This window comes from Hylobates moloch, unplaced genomic scaffold (assembly GCF_009828535.3).
Source record: "Hylobates moloch isolate HMO894 unplaced genomic scaffold, HMol_V3 SCAFFOLD_18, whole genome shotgun sequence".
NCBI classification, from domain to species: Eukaryota; Metazoa; Chordata; class Mammalia; order Primates; family Hylobatidae; genus Hylobates; species Hylobates moloch.
In genome coordinates, this window is record NW_026652293.1 from 11,988,916 (window position 1) to 12,007,408 (window position 18,493).

Here is an 18,493-nt window from a genome sequence, read left to right on the forward strand (position 1 = left end):
GGCACTACAGGCACCCACCACCACGCCTGGCTAATCTTTTGTATTTTTAGTAGAGATGGGGTTTCACTGTGTTAGCCAAGATGGTCTCGATCTCCTGACCTTGTGATCCACCCTCCTTGGCCTCCCAAAGTGCTGGGATTACAGGCGTGAGCCACCGTGCCTGGCTTTTTTTTTTTTTTTTTTTACTTTCTTGAAAACAAATACTATCTGTGTGAAAATGCTTTTAAATTGAAAAGCTACTAATAATAATGCAACATTTCCTTAAAATAACATAATTTATAAATGAAATAATGATTTCTGGCATCAGTCTGACAGCATCTTTAGAAATTTACTATATCACCAGGAGATATGTATCTCAATAACAAGTTACTTTTACAGATAATATATGACCAATGGGTCTAGCCATTACATCACAGTTTATTAGTGCTGGAATGGACTTTAGTGATCATCATACCCTAATTTACAGGTAAGAAAACTGAGGTGGTTTTAAAAAAATGACATGTTCCTTTTGTACTAGGTTTTTATTCTAACTTTTAATTTTAATTGTAATTTTTTTTGAGACAGGGTCTCACTCTGTTGCCCAGGCTGGAGTGTAGTGGTGAGAACATGGCTCACTGTAGCCTGTACATCCTGGCCTCAAGTGATCTGGCCTCACAGGTGTGCACCACCATGCCTGGCTAATTTTTTTAATTTTTTGTAGAGACAGGGTCTCCCATGTTGCCCAAGCTCCTGGGCTCAAGTAGTCCTCTCACCTCAGCCTTCTAAAATGCTAGGATTACAGGTGAGAGCTACTGGGCCCAGCCTTATTCTAAGTTTTTTTTTTTTTTTGAGACAGAGTCTCTCGCTCTGTTGCCCAAGGTGGAGTGCAGTGGCGCGATCTCAGCTCACTGCAATCTCTGCCTCCCAAATTCACGCCATTCTCCTGCCTCAGCCTTCCAAGTAGCTGGGACTACAGGCACCCACCACCACGCCTGGCTAATTTTTTTGTATTTTTAGTAGAGAGGGGATTTCACCATGTTAGCCAGGATGGTCCTGATCTCCTGAGCCACCACGCCTGGCCTCCTTATTCTAACTTTTAAAAATCTTTTCACATATTTCATTTTGTCTTCAAAAGACTCCAATGATTTAGATAGAGCAGAAGGTGATGTCTCCGGTGATGTCTCCTTTTTTTTTTACATATGAGGGTATTTAAAAAGGTCAAGTAACTTGGTTAATATAACATACTTATTAGTAGTTAGTAAGTAGCTAAGATTTTTTTGTTTGTTTGTTTGTTTGTTTTTAATTAGGGTTTTACTTAATTCTTAGCTCAATTATTTTTCTGTTTGCTCTGACCCCTAGAGAGTGGTTTAAATTGGGTTTACAGCCAGAAGGCCTAGGGCTTGAGAGATGGCCCCAGAGGCAGTGGTCATTGTACCATTTGCTGAATGGCAGCTGGAGGCAGGAAAGCAGCTTAGTCTACCTAGTGCCTTGCTCCACCTGTTAGAAAGAGAACCTAACTAATCCCAGTAGTCCCATGCCTAACATTAAAGAAACGTTTCTACTTTGTTAGATAGGACAGCCTGATCTTAGGGTTTGAGTGAAGCGGGTAGGGCTCACCTTGATCCCATCCTTGGCTCCTTCCTGTAGATAGGGAATGATAGAGTTGTTCCACAGGTCGATGAACCAGGTCCGGAAGTCCTCAATGCCAATGGGACAGGATAGAAAGAAGCAAGGGCCTAGGGAAGAGGATGGGGCCATGAAGACGGCTGGGAACCTAGATCTTCCCAGTTGTGTGCCTCTTTTACTCCTTAGTGCCAGGCAGAGGGGTCTGACAGTCAAAGGATTAAAGGAAATTTAGAGTTGTCAAGACTAGTGGGTGCTGACTGCCTAGACGGCAATCTCATAAGTCCTGCTTCACAAGGTAGAAGTGAGATAAGGGAGTGAGGAAAGCTGTTTAATTTCCTCCTACATATGTGCCCTCCTTTTTTCTGTTAATTGTGGGAAAAAACCAAGGAGAGGGGTTAGCTTTCTGGTGATTGAAGTGGTGCTAACTATGTTGGGAAGGCTCGTTAAGGGGTTCTAAGTCTGAAGCCACAAGGCTTGCAGCTCCTTTACATGCTGAAGACTCCAGGAAGGAAAGGGAGCATCCCTCCAGGTGATATAGTGGAAAAGGGAAGCCACCTCCTGACCCCCGGGGGAAACTGGACCCCAGTACCGATGAGGAAGTCTGAGGTGCTGTGCTTCTCAAGGAAGGTGTGGAGATGATACCACAGCTTGGGTACCCAGTCGAGCACCCGAAGCAGTTCTTCCTTGTTGGCATTGATGTCGCTGTCTGACTCTACCAGCTTCCTCCTCAGGTAACGAACCAGGAAGCCATTGGCTGGCTCCACGTTGTTGGAGAAGGTCAACATCCTGCCACCAAAGATGGGGAAAGTGGGGTCAGAGTGGCAGTGGGCACATTGTCAGGGTTCAGCCCCTGCCAGTCTGTCCCTCCTTCTGCCTGCTTCTCACTAATGCCTACTTGGTTTCTCTTCAAGTAATAGTGGGGACATCTGAACTCAGAGCATAAGCCCTGGGGTGGTAGAGCTGATTCTCAAATCGGTAGCCCTCTTCAAATAACCTTCTGACATCACTGACCCAGATCAGCATGTGTGGGCAGAGAATCCTAATTCTGCTTAGAGCAACCTACCTGGCTTTCTCTTAGCTTTGCAGACCTTTTCTCTCCTCAAGTGTCCTCCTCCACCTTGTAACTGACATGACAAATACATGTCTTTCTCTTTCCAGCCCAAAAATCTCTGGATACTTCTCTTTCCTTCTCCTATCTACTGCCTCCTGGCCAGAGTCCAGGATTGAAGACTCTTGGGTAGGGTCAGAAGGTTCCTCCAGAGCCAGAGTTCTTACCTGAAGCTCAAGTGCAAGCCATGGTTGGGTGTCATTTTTACAGGCTGATTGGTGGTACCTATAATATAGGGACTGTAGGGAGAAAGGGGAAAAAGATTCACTTAGACTTGCCTTCACACTTGCTTTCTGCCACATGCACACAACTCATAGGTTGTCCTGGACTGGGTTCTCCTTCCTCCCACTTCCATGAATTTTGTCTTGACCCCAGCTTACTTACCATTTATGATACTTGCAGGTGAGGGCCCCATTGACCAACTCACTGATGGAGCCTGCTTCACTCAGGTCATCCAATAGGATCACCAGGGGCACATCCCCAATTCCTGTTTCCCGGTCTATCTGGTTGGCTAGGTTGGAAAGATACAGTTGCAGATCCTGGAATAAAAGAAGACTGTGGATCAACACTTGGGAATAAGCAGCTGGATCAGCCTTGGAAATCAGGATTTTGAAGAAGTTTTACTAGATCTAGATTCCCCTGGGGCCTTTAGTTCCTTGAAATTTGATTATAGCAGATTACCACAGAGCGATAAGCAGTGGTTCCAAAGGCTCTAAAGCAACGCCCTTAAGCAGCAGCCCCTAAATTCCCCAAAGGTGGGGAACATATGCTATTTCCTAGACGGATTTTCACTGGTACCATGGACTACTATTAATGGGCATGCCTCCCCAAGCTGGGAAGAGCAAAGATCTGAACCAACTCCATAGTATTAGGGTGTGCTCAAGAGACATCAGGTTTTGGCAGGGGAGGGTGCAATATGTACCATTTAATTCTGAGTGCTTCTTCCCAGATAGCCCAAGGTCAGAGAGTAATACTGAAAAGAAAAGTAGAAGGAAGAGAACAAAAGAGAAGGGATGGGATTGACAGGGTTGGCAGAGAGTCGGGTAGAAATGAGGAGAATGCAGTTTCATCAATGACCAACTGAGGAGGAAGGTGCACAAAGCAAGGAAAAGTGTGGAGAGGAAAGCCTTTCTCCACAAAGGCAAGGAAAGTGTGGAGAAACAAGTTAAAGGCAAGAGGCTGGAAAGAAATTGTGGGGAGGGAGAGGAGAAGACTGGAAAAGGGGATAGATAGAGAGGGAAGGAAATGAACACAGAAGAGGAGAAGAAAGATGAAGGCAGAAGCGAGGAAAAGGGAACAATGAGGCAGGAAGGGGCCGAGGAAAGGTCTTAGGGAAGGCTGAGGCATGAACAAAGGCTGGCAGGGGTGTCGGGGGGCAGCCACCTTGCAAGACTGCTGGTGCATGTTGAAGGTGCTGACGATGCCCTCCGTGACCTCACGGCCAGAGCGCTCCACCAGGTACTCGGCCAAGCGATTGGTCAGGTAGGTCTTGCCTGTGCCGCTGGGGCCCGAGAGGACGAGGCGCCGGTGCTTCAGCAGGAGGCTTATGTAGTGCTGCATCATCGGTTTGGGGATCAGCGTCTCAAACACCAGGCTGTCGACGCATTTCTCCTTCAGACCTGAACCCCCACCCCAGAAAGCACGAGTATTGACCAGGGTCTTGAGGATAGCAAGGGATCCTAAAGGGCTTTTCTTTCTTTATCTAGGAGCCCCCTGAAGAAACTCAGAGCCACTTGCCCCATGGTTCCATAAGAGTCCCTTAACCCCTAGCTTTGAAAACTTAGATCTTCTTTTTAGGGACATGCTCTGAGCTGGGGGTGAGGAGTGAAGTAAGAAGCCAAGGCTTAGCAAAAGTGTCCCTGGGAGTCTTACTCATCTTTTTATATCTCACATTACTTAAGCATCTTCATATTATACCTTCTCCGTGAGTTCTTGGTGAATGAACACATGATGGATTATTGGATGATCCTGTCCCTGCCTTCATGACACACCACCTCACCCCAAGAGACAAAGACTGACCTTTGAGAGAGACTGATATGTTATTGACACCTCGACGGCAAGGAGGCATCTCGGGGGGCTCTGCATCCAACACTCGTTTCACGTGGCTGATGCTGTAGCCATGGATGGACTCAGTGCTTAGTCCCAGGGTAGAGGCTGGGTCCATTTTAGAAATATAGTCCTGACAGAAAAGACAGGCAGAAGAAGAAGAAAATATACAAACACAGGTGTAAAAGCCACAACAAAGAATGTCTATCAGAGGAAACAGAAATAGATGGAGAAAGTGCAGAGCATATGCTTTTCCTAGGTAGCATTTCTCCACAAAGCCTCAAAGGTCCCCAGGATCCCAGTGCCTGGATGGTTTAATATCCTGTGAGAAGCCATGCATGGTGGTACATGCTTGTAATCCTAGCTACTCAGGAGGCTGTGACAGGAGAATTACTTAAGTCCAGGAGTTCAAGTCTGCAGTGAGCTGTGATCACACCACTGCCCTCCAGCCTGGGTGACAAGAGTGAGACCCCGTCTCTAAAAAAGTATATATATCCCACGAGAGGATGAGCAACCTTTTTGAGTACAGGTATCCCTTTACCTTGAACACTTGGAAAACAGCTTCATCCAGCATCTTCCAGTCAACTTTTCCACTGACCTTGCTACAGCCCAGGAAGAATTCCTGCTGCTTCAAGTCCTGTAAGGCCAAGGAAGGAAAAGCTCTTGAGCTTCACTGCAGATGACTCCATGAACCAGGGTCCTAAAGGCCTTAGGAGTTGAGTTCTTTGGTTTTGGAGGTACCCAGGGCCCAGATTTTCCTGGATAAATGTAACAGTATTGGTCGTTCCCACCATGGCTCTCCCTGAAGTTCCTTACCCCTTTGATGATGTGCTGTGGGGGCATCCTCACCACCACCCGGAGGGTCACTTCCTCCTTTGGACCACAAGTACTGATGCCATCCATGGGTGACAGGTCTGTGGGGATTGAAAAGAACCAACTGGTTTTAGGAGTACCCGCAGCCTTTCCTAAACTTTCCCATCATTATCGTTTCCAAATAACTCTATTTGCCACAGAGAAGGAATGGGGGTCCCAAACTCAAAAGTAGTTAAGGTTGAAGGACCACTACAACTCAGTGTCTTAGGACACTGGCATCTGCTTGGCTTCGACATTGTTACCTCCCTGACCAGAGCAAGTGGAAGGTGTAACAGTGAAATAAGCCCTTTTCTTCCCTTCACCCTCATAGTTTCTTCTCCCACACAGGTACCTGTGTCTGCAAGACTGGGGCTGAAGGAATGGGTGAGTGCCAGGCCCAGGGAGCGGCGCGGGGAAGATATCGCAGATGATCCAGGGACCTGCCCTGGCGTGGAGCCTGATGAGGGGCCTGGGGCTACCTTCAGTCGGTCATTCTCTGCTTTCAGCAGGTCCACCTCCAACTGTGGCAAGAACAGACAGGGTAGGGTGGCAGATTGGACAGACAGCAAGCCTTAGTCTTCCCTTTCCTGCAGCTATCCACCCAGACACTGACCTGCATGTTGTGCATGGTCTCCCTAAGCTGATCCAGTTGGTGGGCAGAGTTGAGGGCCTCCAAGCGGATGTCTGTAAGCTTCATTTCCTTCTCCCACAGCTCAGAGCGCAGCTCCGATACCTCCTTCTTCTCTGGCTCCTCCTCCTCATTCGCATGGAACAGCCTAGTGTGGGGGGCTGGGTGAGCAGGGCCCCTGTAAGATAGCAAGAGTCAAGCCAGGCTACATGAAGAAGCACTAGAGTTACTAGAGAATGTTGAGAGGCATGGTTGGTGGTCTTGGCTCCTCCTGCCCACAGATACTCAATCAGTATGAGAAGAAAGGTCCATCTCTTGGTCTCATATGCCCAGGGTGAGGTCAGTAGTAAGTCCTGCTTGTCTAAGGTCTAATGGCCTCCTGTCAACTCTAGCCCACAGCTTACACTGGTAACAGGCTGGGTGGCAGGGAGCCAGAGAGCACTTACTCGGTGACATCAGTGCCCACGGAGGACGAGGTGGAGGACTTGATGGAGGGTGAAGCAGTCTCCGTAGAACCATGCTGTAGTTTGGGGGATGAGGGGGCTGAGGAGTCCGGTGTAGCAATCTCCTCTATATCCGAGTATGAGGAAGCTGACTTGGGCCCCTTTTTTATACTGAACGCTTTGTTGAAGGAACTTCGAAGCTAGAAAAAAGCAGATCCAGGTAGAGGGACATCAGGACTCTACTACTGGGATGGGGGGAGGACTGGATTGGGACTTCTGAGACAGAGGGAGCTGGAGGCAGGGGATTTACTTTAACTAAGCCACCCTCTATAACACTTCACTTGATTCATAGAATACGGACAGAAGAGTTGCCTGGAAATTAGGACCGTGGAGGCAGAGGTTGCAGTGAGCTGAGATTGAGCCACTGCACTCCAGCCTGGTAACAGAGTGAGACTCCATCAAGAAAGGAAGGAAGGAAGGAAGGAAGAAAGAATATTAGGACCGAGAGAAAGAACAGAATCTTCTAGCTTGCTGATGTTGTAGGCTATGGGAACTTCCTGGGTGTTCTCTTGCTCATAGGGGGAATTGTGCCCCTGATGGGGACAGAGAGAAGGTCCCAGAGGTCACATGATATACAGCTCAGTGATCCAATCCCACCTTCTGCAGCAGAACCATAACCGCTCCGTCTAGAACCTAGCTCACTGTGGGCCTCAGAGGCCACCCCATGATGCCTCTGACTAGGGCTCATCAGCCCAGAATCTGTTCATCTAGTCATCTATCAACCAGAAACTGATAATATGATTCTGTGGAGAACACGAGAAGGCAGTGGGCTCAAGCTTCTTTTAGTATTTCTTGTGCCCAGGACATCACAGAATGGTTAAAACAGCCAGACATAAGCATTTTCTATGATTTCCAATGTCGTAGAAGAACAACTATTTCCCAGCATTTCCTTAGAGTACTTGGGGCATTATAATCTGACCATAGCTTGTTTGATCTTGGTGTTGATGAGCTTGGGTGTTAGGGATGTGAGCTAGAGATGCAAACCAGGGTCCTGTCCCATACCCATCCACATGCATCCATACAGCATGCACACACCACACACCACACACACACATACACACACACACAGGGACACAGATATGAAATGGCAGCAAGAGGCAGAGAGTAAAGGAGGGGTCAAAGGTTATAGGGGACAAAGGCAAACCAGATCTTTGGGACAGTGAGAAAAAAGAAGGAAAAATTTGAGGGTACACATTCTAAGTGTCTCTCCCGGAACACGGGAAGGCCATCAGGTGATGGATGGAGCTGGTGGGTGGCGCGTCTTGGGGTTTCCACCAGGCAAGACGTAAAGGAGGACCAACTTGGCTGTGGTGGAGACATGAATGAGTGAGTATGTATACAGCTGGCTGGCTCCAGGTGACTTCTTATCACTGAGCAGTCAGGGCTCAAAAGTACCGTAAAGCTCAGTTCTCTGTAGAGATGAAGAACCGAGCCCTGAAAAGGCCAGAGAGTTGACTTGCTTGAAATTGCATAATTGACATAAGACTTAGGACTAGAACTCGGGCTTCCTAATTTTCAATCCAGTGAAGTTTTCTCCATACCACTGCCTCACGGGATGGTGTGTGTGTGTGTGTGTGTGTGTGTGTGTGTGTGTGTGTGTGTGTGTAAAGAGATCCTATGACAAGCTGCCTGAAGCACATGCCCCTAAGATCAATAAGATCCTAAGTGAGAATATGTGTAGTTCAGTATTCCCAAAGCCAGAACTGTCCGGAGATGTTTGGTGTTATAAGGCTAATGGTTCCATGGTTAAATGAGTTTAGGGAACAATGGATTAAGCAAAATGAAACAAGATTATTTGCTGGGGGATATCTCACAACTTTTTCTGTGCAGATGTAGAAAATGCAGTACTTAGGCTGGGTGCAGTGGCTCATGTCTGTAATTCCTGCACTTTGGGAGGCGGAGGTGGGCGAATCACCTGAGGTCAGGAGTTTGAGACCAGCCTGGCCAAGATGGTGAAACCCCGTCTCTACTAAAAATACAAAAATTAGCCGGACATGGTGGTATACGCCTGTAATCCCAGCTACTCGGGAGGCTGAGGCAGGGGAATTGTTTGAACCCAAGAGGCCGAGGTTGCAGTGAGCCAAGATCGCACCACTGTATTCCAGCCTGGGTGACAGAGTAAGACTCTGCCTCAAAAAAAAAAAAAGAGAGAGAGAGAGAAAATGCAGTACTTCTCAAATTTATTTGACAATGGTATCACTTTTTTCTTTTTTTGGAGACAGGGTCTCACTCTATCACCCAGGCTACAGTGCAGTGATGCAATCTTGGCTCACTCAACCTCCACCTCCCAGGCTCAAGCTGTCCTCCCACCTCAGCCCCCAAGCAGCTGGGACCACAGGCACGCATCACCACACCCAGCAAATTGTTGCATTTTTAGTAGAGGCGGGGTTTCACCATGTTGCCCAGGCTGATCTTGAACTCCTGAGCTCAAGTGATCCGCCCACCTCAGCCTCCCAAAGTTCTGGGATTACAGGCCTGAGCCATCGTGCCCAGTCAATGGTATCACATTTTAAGGAGCATCTTAATGGGCTGGCAATCAGTGGAACACACCTTGGGAAATGTTAATCTAAAAAATCAAATTTAAATAAGTATCAGGCTCTTCCTATGTGTGCTATACCCTACTCAGTCAGTGCTCTAGCTAAGCTGGCCTTCTCCATCTCCCTCTGCTTCTCTTCTACACAGACAGTGTCTATGTAGAAAGCATCCCAACACATTCCTCTCCACCCATCACAATTCCATCTCAGTTTAACTTTTACCTCCTTTGAGAAGTCTTCCCTGCCTATTGTAATCACTGTCTCGTCATCTGTGAACTCCTTTAGCACTTACTGTCCGAATAAGCATTGTGGCACTGTTGGATTGCTATTAATTTTATATGTATAATTTTTTTGGTCTCCCCAGTAATACTGCAGGCTCCTTAATGACGAGATTATAGATTCCATTTTTCATATCCTTCACAACACTTAGCACAATGTTAGGGTACGGTTAGAGTGGACCTCAGGTATCTGGTTCATAACAGAAATTCTGGATGCATTTTCTGTTCATCTTAGACTATACCCTCATCCCTGAAATGTCTTTGGGAACTCCATGGATACTTAGGCAGTTTTAGGCTTCGGGGTGACCTGAGTGTGCCCTCCTGGTCTCTATCCCTTACCTATCTCTGGTTCATCCTACTCTAGAGCTAAATCTTCAGGTTAGGCCCAGGCTGAACTGGCCTGTGGAAACTGTGGTCAAGATAACTTTCATCCAGTGACTCTCTTCCATGTTGGGTCTCTAGGTATTATGGAACCAAAAAGAAGAAGGTTCATTTTCTGGATAGGAGGAGCTCAATTTGACTGCTTTTTATAACAGGCCAATTTTGTAACAGGGGAAGATAGTAGGGAATATATTTGAATTTTGTTTGACTTTCCCATTTGGCCCCCAACCAGACCACTCCTCTGTCCTCACATGGGGCGGCTGTGGATGGACCATGCAGTGGAGTGAGTTAGGAACTCTGGGTGGTTGTTACAGTTAGTGTTATGAGTGGTCATTCATTTTTTTTTTTTTTTTTTTTTTAGGGGAAGGGAGTTGCTCTGGAAATAGGGAAGGTATGGCAAAGGGAAAGAGAAAATAAGGGGATAGGAACTGGGTCTCTTACCTCATAGACCTGGAAAAAAATAGGGATTTGGAGTCAGCATTTTGAAGGAAAAAAAAAAAGAATCAACACTTAATCACTCATTTCACACAGCTGGTACCTGTCTGCATTATACAAAGGTCTGGGGGGCGTGTCTTACTGAACAGGGGACAGAGGAGCAGGATATGTCCACTTGGGGATGCTATCTTACCACAGTCAGCAAGAGGGGCTGAGAGTGTATAGACCTGCCTGAAGAATTTCAGAAAGTCATACAAAGTCAGTTTAGGATTATGCAAGGGAAAAAAACCACACGCACAAAAATGACTTCTGGACCTACCAAAGGTAATAATAAAGAGTCCTTTGAAGTAATCTGGAAAGCTCCACAAAACATCTCCAAAAATTAAAGAAATGACCTCCAGGAGTCTAGAATGAACAGCTTTGTTCATAAAATCTCTTCATAGTATAGAAGGGAGTGAGGGAGTAGGAGGGGACAGAACTGATGAGATGTTTCCTTCTGAGTATGTCCTTAGCACCCTTCTGTTGCCAAATACATCTTGGCCTAACCAGTATGGGGAGCCCAAAGAAAGCAGATGCATATAAAGGTCAGAGGGGTGGCCTTGGGGACACGTAGGGAATGATTGAGGGAAGGGAGAATTTGGGAGACCATGCTCTGAGCGGACATCACACTAGGGCTCAGTGTTAGACGGGACTACACCTTGGTTAATCCTGGAAGTATTCCATCCCTATGCTGAGGTGAAGGCAGTCCACCACGGTTCTACCTACTTCCCCACCCCCCAAACCTTTACCTACCCAACTCTTTTTTTTCTTCTTTTTTGCATCAGCATCCTTGCTGCTGCCGATGCTGGAATGGCTAGTGATGCTGTTGAGGCTTGAGATGCTATCTGAGGAGTTTTGTCTCTTGATCCGAAGTTCTAGGGCCAAGTACAAGTGGGAAAAACATAGAACAGATTTAGAGAGGATGTGAGACTTCAGGCAAGTCTAGTGGCAGAAGATAAGAGAAAGGAGAACCAACCAACTCCTCAATCCACATTGTTCATTTTTTTGGATCATTCATTCAGCAAACATTTATTGAGTCCCAATCATGTTTCAGCATAGAAAAAGTGCAAAAGGTAAGAGTTAAATAAGAAATGATTCCTTTTCTCAAGAACCAGAAGTTAGCATGGAGTCATGGACTCAGCTTGCATCAGTCTAAGGACTTAACTAAAGCCAGCCCTCTGCAGTTTTATGGAGACATCAACCTAACATTTTTCATGATTTTTCTAGCAATACTTAGCTATCTGGTGGTCTAAGGCCAATAACTAGCCATATACTAGCCAAATACTTCACTAGGCATGTACCCTGCATTCCACCTGAAAGAGCTTCAGTTTTCTCACCTGGTAGGTAGAAAATCTTTGCTTTCTGAGAAGGTTTGTGATGGCACAAAAAATAATCTACTTTTCTACAACAGGGGAGGAAGGGCTTAACAAAGGAGATGTTTGAGTACTGAAAGAATAGAAATTTTTCAGATGGGAACTTTGGAAAACGTATTTAGGGCTGAAGAAAAGGTACATGCAAAGGCACTGTCCAGGGAACTGGCTTTGCTTTGAGGAACTGTGGGTAGTCTGGAATGGAAGCAGCAGAGGGCCCATGTGGGGGTACAGAAAAAAGTGAGGGTGGAGATTAGGCTCAGGCCAGATCAGAGACAGCCCTCAATGTCTCTTTTCCTTTTTCTTTTTTTTTTTGAGATGGAGTCTCGCTCTGTCATCCAGGCTGGAGTGCAGTGGCGTGATCTCGGCTCACTGCAACCTCTGCTTCCTGGGTTCAAGCAGTTCTCTGCCTCAGCCTCCCAAGTAGCTGGGATTACAGGTACCCGCCACCAGGCCCACTAACTTTTTTGTATTTTTAGTAGAGATGGGGTTTCACCATGTTGACCAGGCTGGTCTTGAACTCCTGACCTCATGATCCACCCGTCTCAGCCTCCCAAAGTGCTGGGATTACAGGCATGAGCCACCGTGCCCGGCCTCTTTTTGTTTTGTTTTCTTTTTTTTTTTTAATGAGACAGGGTCTTGCTGTGTCGCCCAGGGTGGTCTTGAACTCCTGGGTTCAAGTGATCCTCTTGCCATGGCTTCCCAAAGTGCTGGGATTATAGGCATGAGCCAACACGCTCAGCCTCTCAATGTCTTTTTTTTTTTTTTTTGAGAAGGTGTTTCATTCTTCCTGCCCAGGCTAGAGTGCAGTGGCGTGATCTTGGCTCACTGCAACCTCCGCCTCCCGGGTTCAAGCGATTCTCCTGCCTCAGCTTCTCGAGTAGCTGAGATTACAGGCTCCTGCCACCACGCCCGGCTAATTTTTGTATTTTTAGTAGAGACAGGGTTTCGCCATGTTGTCCAGGCTGGTCTCGAACTCCTGACCTCAGGTGATCCACTTGCCTCGGCCTCCCAAAGTGCTGGGATTACAGGGGTGAGCCACCGTGCTTGGCACCCTCAATGTCTTTTAAATGAAATTTGCCTTTGTGCCATAGATAATGGAGAACAGAAATTCTGAAGCAAAGGCAAAATATTATCTGATTTTTAAAATCCTTTTTATTTTAAAATAATTATAGATTCATAGGAAGTTGCAAAGAAATGCACAGGGAAGTCCTCTGCACATTTCACTCAACCTCCTCCAATGCACACATCTTGCCTAACTATGGTGCAATGTCAAAGATTTTTTAGGCTGGGCTCAGTGGCTCACAACTGTAACCCCAGCACTCAGGGAGGCCAAGGCAGGACTATCACTTAAGCCCAGGAGTTTGAGACCAGCCTGGGCAACACAGTGAGGCCCTCATCTCTATTTTAAAAAGTATTTTTAAAATAGAGCTTACTATGTTAATGAGAAAGATGAAATGTAGGGAAACTAAACTAGAGGAAGGGGAGTAGTAAAGTGGCTATTTGCAATTGTCCTCCTAGAAACAAAACCTGTTAGATGAAGGAGATGTGGGGAAGGTTTGGTTATTTTTCTCACTCTCACCATGACCAGAAATGGATTAAACTCTAATTTTCCCTTGATACTACAGGGAAATCCAGATCCTAGGATCTGATGCTGTAACTACAAAGCTCATAAGGCATTTGGAAAACCCTTTGTACAATGATTATTATACCCAGTTAATGATACTACAGAGTACTTCAGTTATTTTAAAAGGCGTGGGAAATTCTCAAGAGGATATGCTGAGGCTGGGTGTGGTGGCTCATGCCTGTAATCCCAGCACTTTGGGAGGCCAAGGCGGGAGGATGGCTGAGCCAGCAGTTCAAGACCAACCTGGACAACATAGTGAAACCCCATCTCTACAAATAATTACAAAATTAGCCGAGTGTGGTGGCACACGCCTGTGGTCTCAGCTACTTGGGTGGCTGAGGCAGGAGGATCGCTTGAACCCAGGAGGTGGAGGTTGTAGTGGGCTGAGATTGCATAACTACATTCCATCTCAGGCAACAGAATGAGAGTGAGACCCTGTCTAAAAAAAAATAAAATAAAATAAAAAAAGATACGCCAAGTTGAAGTAAAAAGAAGTCTTCATTTGTGTAAAAATGAATATATGTATCCATATATGTTTGTTTGTATATACATAGATATTTATTTCTGGAAAGATTAAAACTATTAGCAGTACTTACCTCTGGGGATTGGGATTTGAAGGGGTGACTCAGGGAGAGGGATTTTATATTTCACCATATACCCTTCTATATAGTTTATCTCAGTGGTTGGAAAACATTTACTGTAAAGGGCCAGATAGTAAATATTTTATGCTTTGTGGCCATAGGGTCTTGGTCACAACTCCTCAGTTCTGCTATTGTAGCATGAAAGCAGCCACAGACATTATGTAAATTAATGAGTGTGGCTGTGTTTCCAATAAAACTTTATTTACAAACAGAGTGGTGAGCCAGATTTGGCTGATGGACCATGATTTGCCAACCCCTAGTTTACATTCCCCCTCAGAACATGCATTGCTTTTATGATAAAAATTAGTTTAATTGAAACAGTTAATTAAAAATAAAATAAAGGGGCTGGGTGTGGTGGCCCATGCCTGTAATTCCAGCACTCTGGGAGGCCCAGGTGGGTGGATTGTTTGAGTCCAGGACTTTGAGACTAGCCTGGGCAACATAGCTAAACCCTGTCTCTACCAAAAATACCAAAAGTTAGCTAGGCATGGTGGTGCGCACCTCTAATCACAGATACTCCGGAGGCTTAGGTGGGAAAATCACATGAGTCCCGGGGATCGGGGCTGCAGTGAGCTGAGATAGCACCACTGTGCTCCAGCCTGGGCAACAGAGTGAGACCCTCTCTCAAAAAATAAAAATAAAAATAAAAAATACAAAATAAAGGGTAGCAAAGTATGTGCATCTGTCTATCAGTTATTTGGAGGTTTCAATTAGTTGGGATATATCAGTTACATTTAAAAAATACACTATATAGTACTTTATTTATTTTTTTTTTTGAGACGAAGTTTCGCTCTTGTTGCCCAGGCTGGAGTGTAATGGCGTGATCTCGCCTCACTGCAACCTCTGCCTCCCAGGTTCAAGCGATTCTCCTGCCGAGTAGCTGGGATTACAGGCATCTGCCATCATGACCAGCAATTTTTGTATTTTTAGTAGAGACAGGGTTTCACCATGTTGACCAGGCTGGTCTTGAACTCCTGACCTCAGGTGATCCACCTGCCATGGCCTCCCAAAGTGCTGGGATTATAGGTATGAGCCACTGCACCTGACCCTATATAGTACTTTTAAGAGCAAATGATACGTTGCAGGATCAAGCAATCTTCAAAAAGTTAAGAAACCTCTTGTGCATTTTGAATTTTGTACCACGTACATTTATTATCTATTTATAAATAAAATAAAATAAAGATAGGCATTATTGGCTAAGCATTGATTCTTTGAATGTTCCTAGAAATCCTCCTTACCAAGTTGAGCCTGGATCAACATGAACTGAGGATAACACGAAAACTCATAGCAAAAAGCACAATTCATTCATTCAGCAAATATATGTTTGAAGAGCAGATTACACACAGAAGAACCCATATGCCCTCCACCTAATTCAACAATTGTTAATATTTTGTTTTATTTGCTTTCTCTCTCTCTCTACACACACACACACACAGTTTCTTGAACAATTTGAGAATAAGTTACAGAGAACACATCTTTTGACACTAAAGACTTCAGAATATTCTTTCTTTTTTTCTTTTTTTGGAGATGGATGTACTTTCTAAGAATAAGAACATGCTCCCACAGTACTATTATCACACCTAAGAAAATGAACAGTGGCTGGACACGGTGGCTTATGCCTATAATCCCAACACTTTCGGAGGCCGAGGTGGGTGGATCACCTGAGGCCGGGAGTTCAAGACAGCCTGGCCAACATGGCGAGACCCCATCTCTACTAAAAATACAAAAATTAGCCAGGCATCGTGGCACACACCTGTAGTCCCAGCTACTTGGGAGGCTGAGGCAGGAGAATCACTTGAACCCGGGAGGCAGAGGTTACAGTGAGCTGAGATTGTACCACTGCACTCCAGTCTGGGCAACAGAGTGAGACTTCGTCTCAAAAACAAAACGTCCTTGGCCTTCTGAACTGCTGGGATTATAGCGTCGGCTGCTGTGCCTGGCCTGGAGTAATTTCTGATCTTAACTGATATAATTGGATTACTCTGGGGGCAAGGAAAGCACTGGAAGAACGAACACAGCAAGACCAGTAAGGAAATTATTGAAATATTCTAGGAGAAGAATGATAAAAACCTGAGACAGGGTAGTGACAATACAGAAGAGGGATAGAATTAAGATCTATGTAGGAGTTAGAACTAACTGACTGTACAGGGTGAAACAGTGAGGAATCAAAGATGATTCTCGTCTTAGAGGCTTGGGCAACCAGGCAAATAATAATACCTGAGATGCGCAAACTGCAGAAGGGAAAAGGTTGGCTTGTGTGTAAGTGGGGTGAAGGGGATGACTTTAATTTTGGGCATATTAAGTTAGAGATATCTCTATGAGGTCAACTAAGTGGAAACATCCAAACGTGGTTGGAAGTAAAGGTCTGGAACTCAGGAGACTGATACGGATAGAAATACAGATTAAGAAGAGATTGTAAAACCAATTGAGCTGATAAGTGAGCCCAGTAAGCCTGCAGGATATAAGATCAATGTGCAAAAAATCAATTGTATTTTTATACACTAGTAATCTATAACTCAAAAGAGAAATTAAGAAAACAATTCAGTTTAGAACAGCATAAAAACTAAGTTTAACAAAATAAGTGCAAGGTTCCTATGCTGAAAAACTGTGAAATATCACTGAAATAAATGAAAGAATATTTAGATAAAGGCATGCCTGTTCATGGATTGGAAGACTTAACATTGTTAAGAGGCAATACTCTCTAAATTGATATACAGATTCAATGCAGTCCCTAGCAAAATTCAATCTGAGATTAACAAACGAATCCTAAAATTCACATGGAAATGCAAAGGACACAGAGTAGCCAAAACAACCTTGAAAAAGAACAAAGTTGGAAGACTCACACTTCCCAATTTCCAAACTTACTACATACCTACAGTAATCAAAACAATGTGGTACTGGCCAAGGATAGACATATAGAAGAATGGAATAGAACTGAAAGTCTAGAAAGAAACTCATATTTGTATAGTCAATTGATTTCCTAGAGTGCCAAGACAATTCAGTGGGGGAAAAAATAGTCTTTTCAGCAAATGAGGCTGGAACAACTAGATATTCTCATGTAAAAGAATGAAGTTGGACTGCCTACCTCATACCATGTACAAAAATTTACTAAAAATGGAACAAAGACCTAAAACTAAAAAAAAATTTAGAAGGAATCCTAGGAGTAAGTCTTCATGACCCTGGATTAGGCAATAATTTCTTAGATACAGCACTGAAAGCACAAGCAGCCAAAGGAAAAAAAATAGATAAATGATACCTCATGAAAATGGAAAACTTTTGTTCTTCAAAGAATATTTTCAAGAAAGCAAAACAGCAACCCATACCATGAGAGAAACTATTTTTCAAATCATATGTCTGATAAGGGTCTAATATTCAGAATTATTAAAAAACTCTTAAAGCTCAACAACAAAAGACAAATAACCTGATTTTAAAAATGGGCCGAGGATTTGAATGGACATTTCTCCATAAAGACAAACAAATAGCAAATAAGCACATGAAAAGATGCTCAGTATTCTTAGCCATTAAGAATATGAAAATCAAAACCACAATGAGATACCACCTCATACCCACTAAGCTAGCTATTACAAAAAAGAGGTCAGTAAGTGTTAGCAAGAATGTGGAGCTATAGGGCTGGGTGTGGTGGCTCATGCCTGTAATCCCAGCACTTTGGGACGCCGAGGTGGGTGGGTCACTGCAGGTCAGGAGTTCGAGACCAGCCTGGCCAACATGGTGAAACCCCGTCTCTACTAAAAATGCAAAAAAATAATTAGCTGGGTGTGGTGGTGGGCACCTGTAATCCCAGCTTCTCAGGAGGCTGAGGCAGGAGAATTACTTGAACCTGGGAGGCGGAGGTTGCAGTGAGCCAAGATTGCACCATTGCACTCCAGCCTGGCCAACAGAGTGAGACTCCATCTCAAAAAAACAAAAACAAAGAATGTGGAGATATCAGCACCCTCATATGCTGCTGATAGAAATGTAAAATGGTGCAGCTGCTCTGGAAAACGGCTTGCCAATTCCTCAAAAAGTCAAACATAGAGTTACCATATGACCCAGCAATTCCACTTCTAGGTATATACCCCAGAGAACAAAAAACGTATGTCCACACACAAACTTGTACATGAATGTTCATGGCAGCATTATTCATAATAGGCAAAAAGTGAAAACAACTCAATGCCTACCTATCAACTGATGAATGGCTAAACAAACTGTGGTATATCCACACAATGGAATATTATTCAGCCACAAAAAGGAATGATGTGTGGATACATGACACAACATGGATGAGTCTTGAAAACACTTTGCTAACATGGTGAAACCCCATCTCTACTAAAAATACAAAAATTAGCCAAGCATGGTGGCATGCGCCTGTAGTCCCAGCTACTCAGGAGGCTGAGGCAGGAGAATTGCTTGAACCTGGAAGGCGGAGGTTGTGGTGAGCTGAGATCG

At 44.8% G+C, this 18,493-nt stretch overlaps 1 protein-coding gene across 5 annotated transcripts in view; it reads right to left on the reverse strand.

Annotated features, from left to right (window-relative positions):
* The window catches only part of NAV1 (neuron navigator 1), a 283,952-nt gene that overhangs the window by 7,670 nt on the left and 257,789 nt on the right, over positions 1 to 18,493 (reverse strand). For all 5 annotated transcript variants that reach the window (XM_032136971.2, XM_058430891.1, XM_058430890.1 and 2 more), the window contains 12 exons: positions 11,163 to 11,284; positions 6,686 to 6,882; positions 6,225 to 6,417; positions 5,964 to 6,132; positions 5,576 to 5,673; positions 5,301 to 5,396; positions 4,733 to 4,892; positions 4,097 to 4,332; positions 3,098 to 3,252; positions 2,881 to 2,952; positions 2,195 to 2,391; positions 1,597 to 1,715 (listed from right to left, as the gene is read on the reverse strand). In XM_032136971.2, coding sequence (XP_031992862.1) covers positions 1,597 to 1,715; positions 2,195 to 2,391; positions 2,881 to 2,952; positions 3,098 to 3,252; positions 4,097 to 4,332; positions 4,733 to 4,892; positions 5,301 to 5,396; positions 5,576 to 5,673; positions 5,964 to 6,132; positions 6,225 to 6,417; positions 6,686 to 6,882; positions 11,163 to 11,284 — 1,814 coding nt within the window. The remainder of the gene's footprint in view (positions 1 to 1,596; positions 1,716 to 2,194; positions 2,392 to 2,880; positions 2,953 to 3,097; positions 3,253 to 4,096; positions 4,333 to 4,732; positions 4,893 to 5,300; positions 5,397 to 5,575; positions 5,674 to 5,963; positions 6,133 to 6,224; positions 6,418 to 6,685; positions 6,883 to 11,162; positions 11,285 to 18,493) is intronic.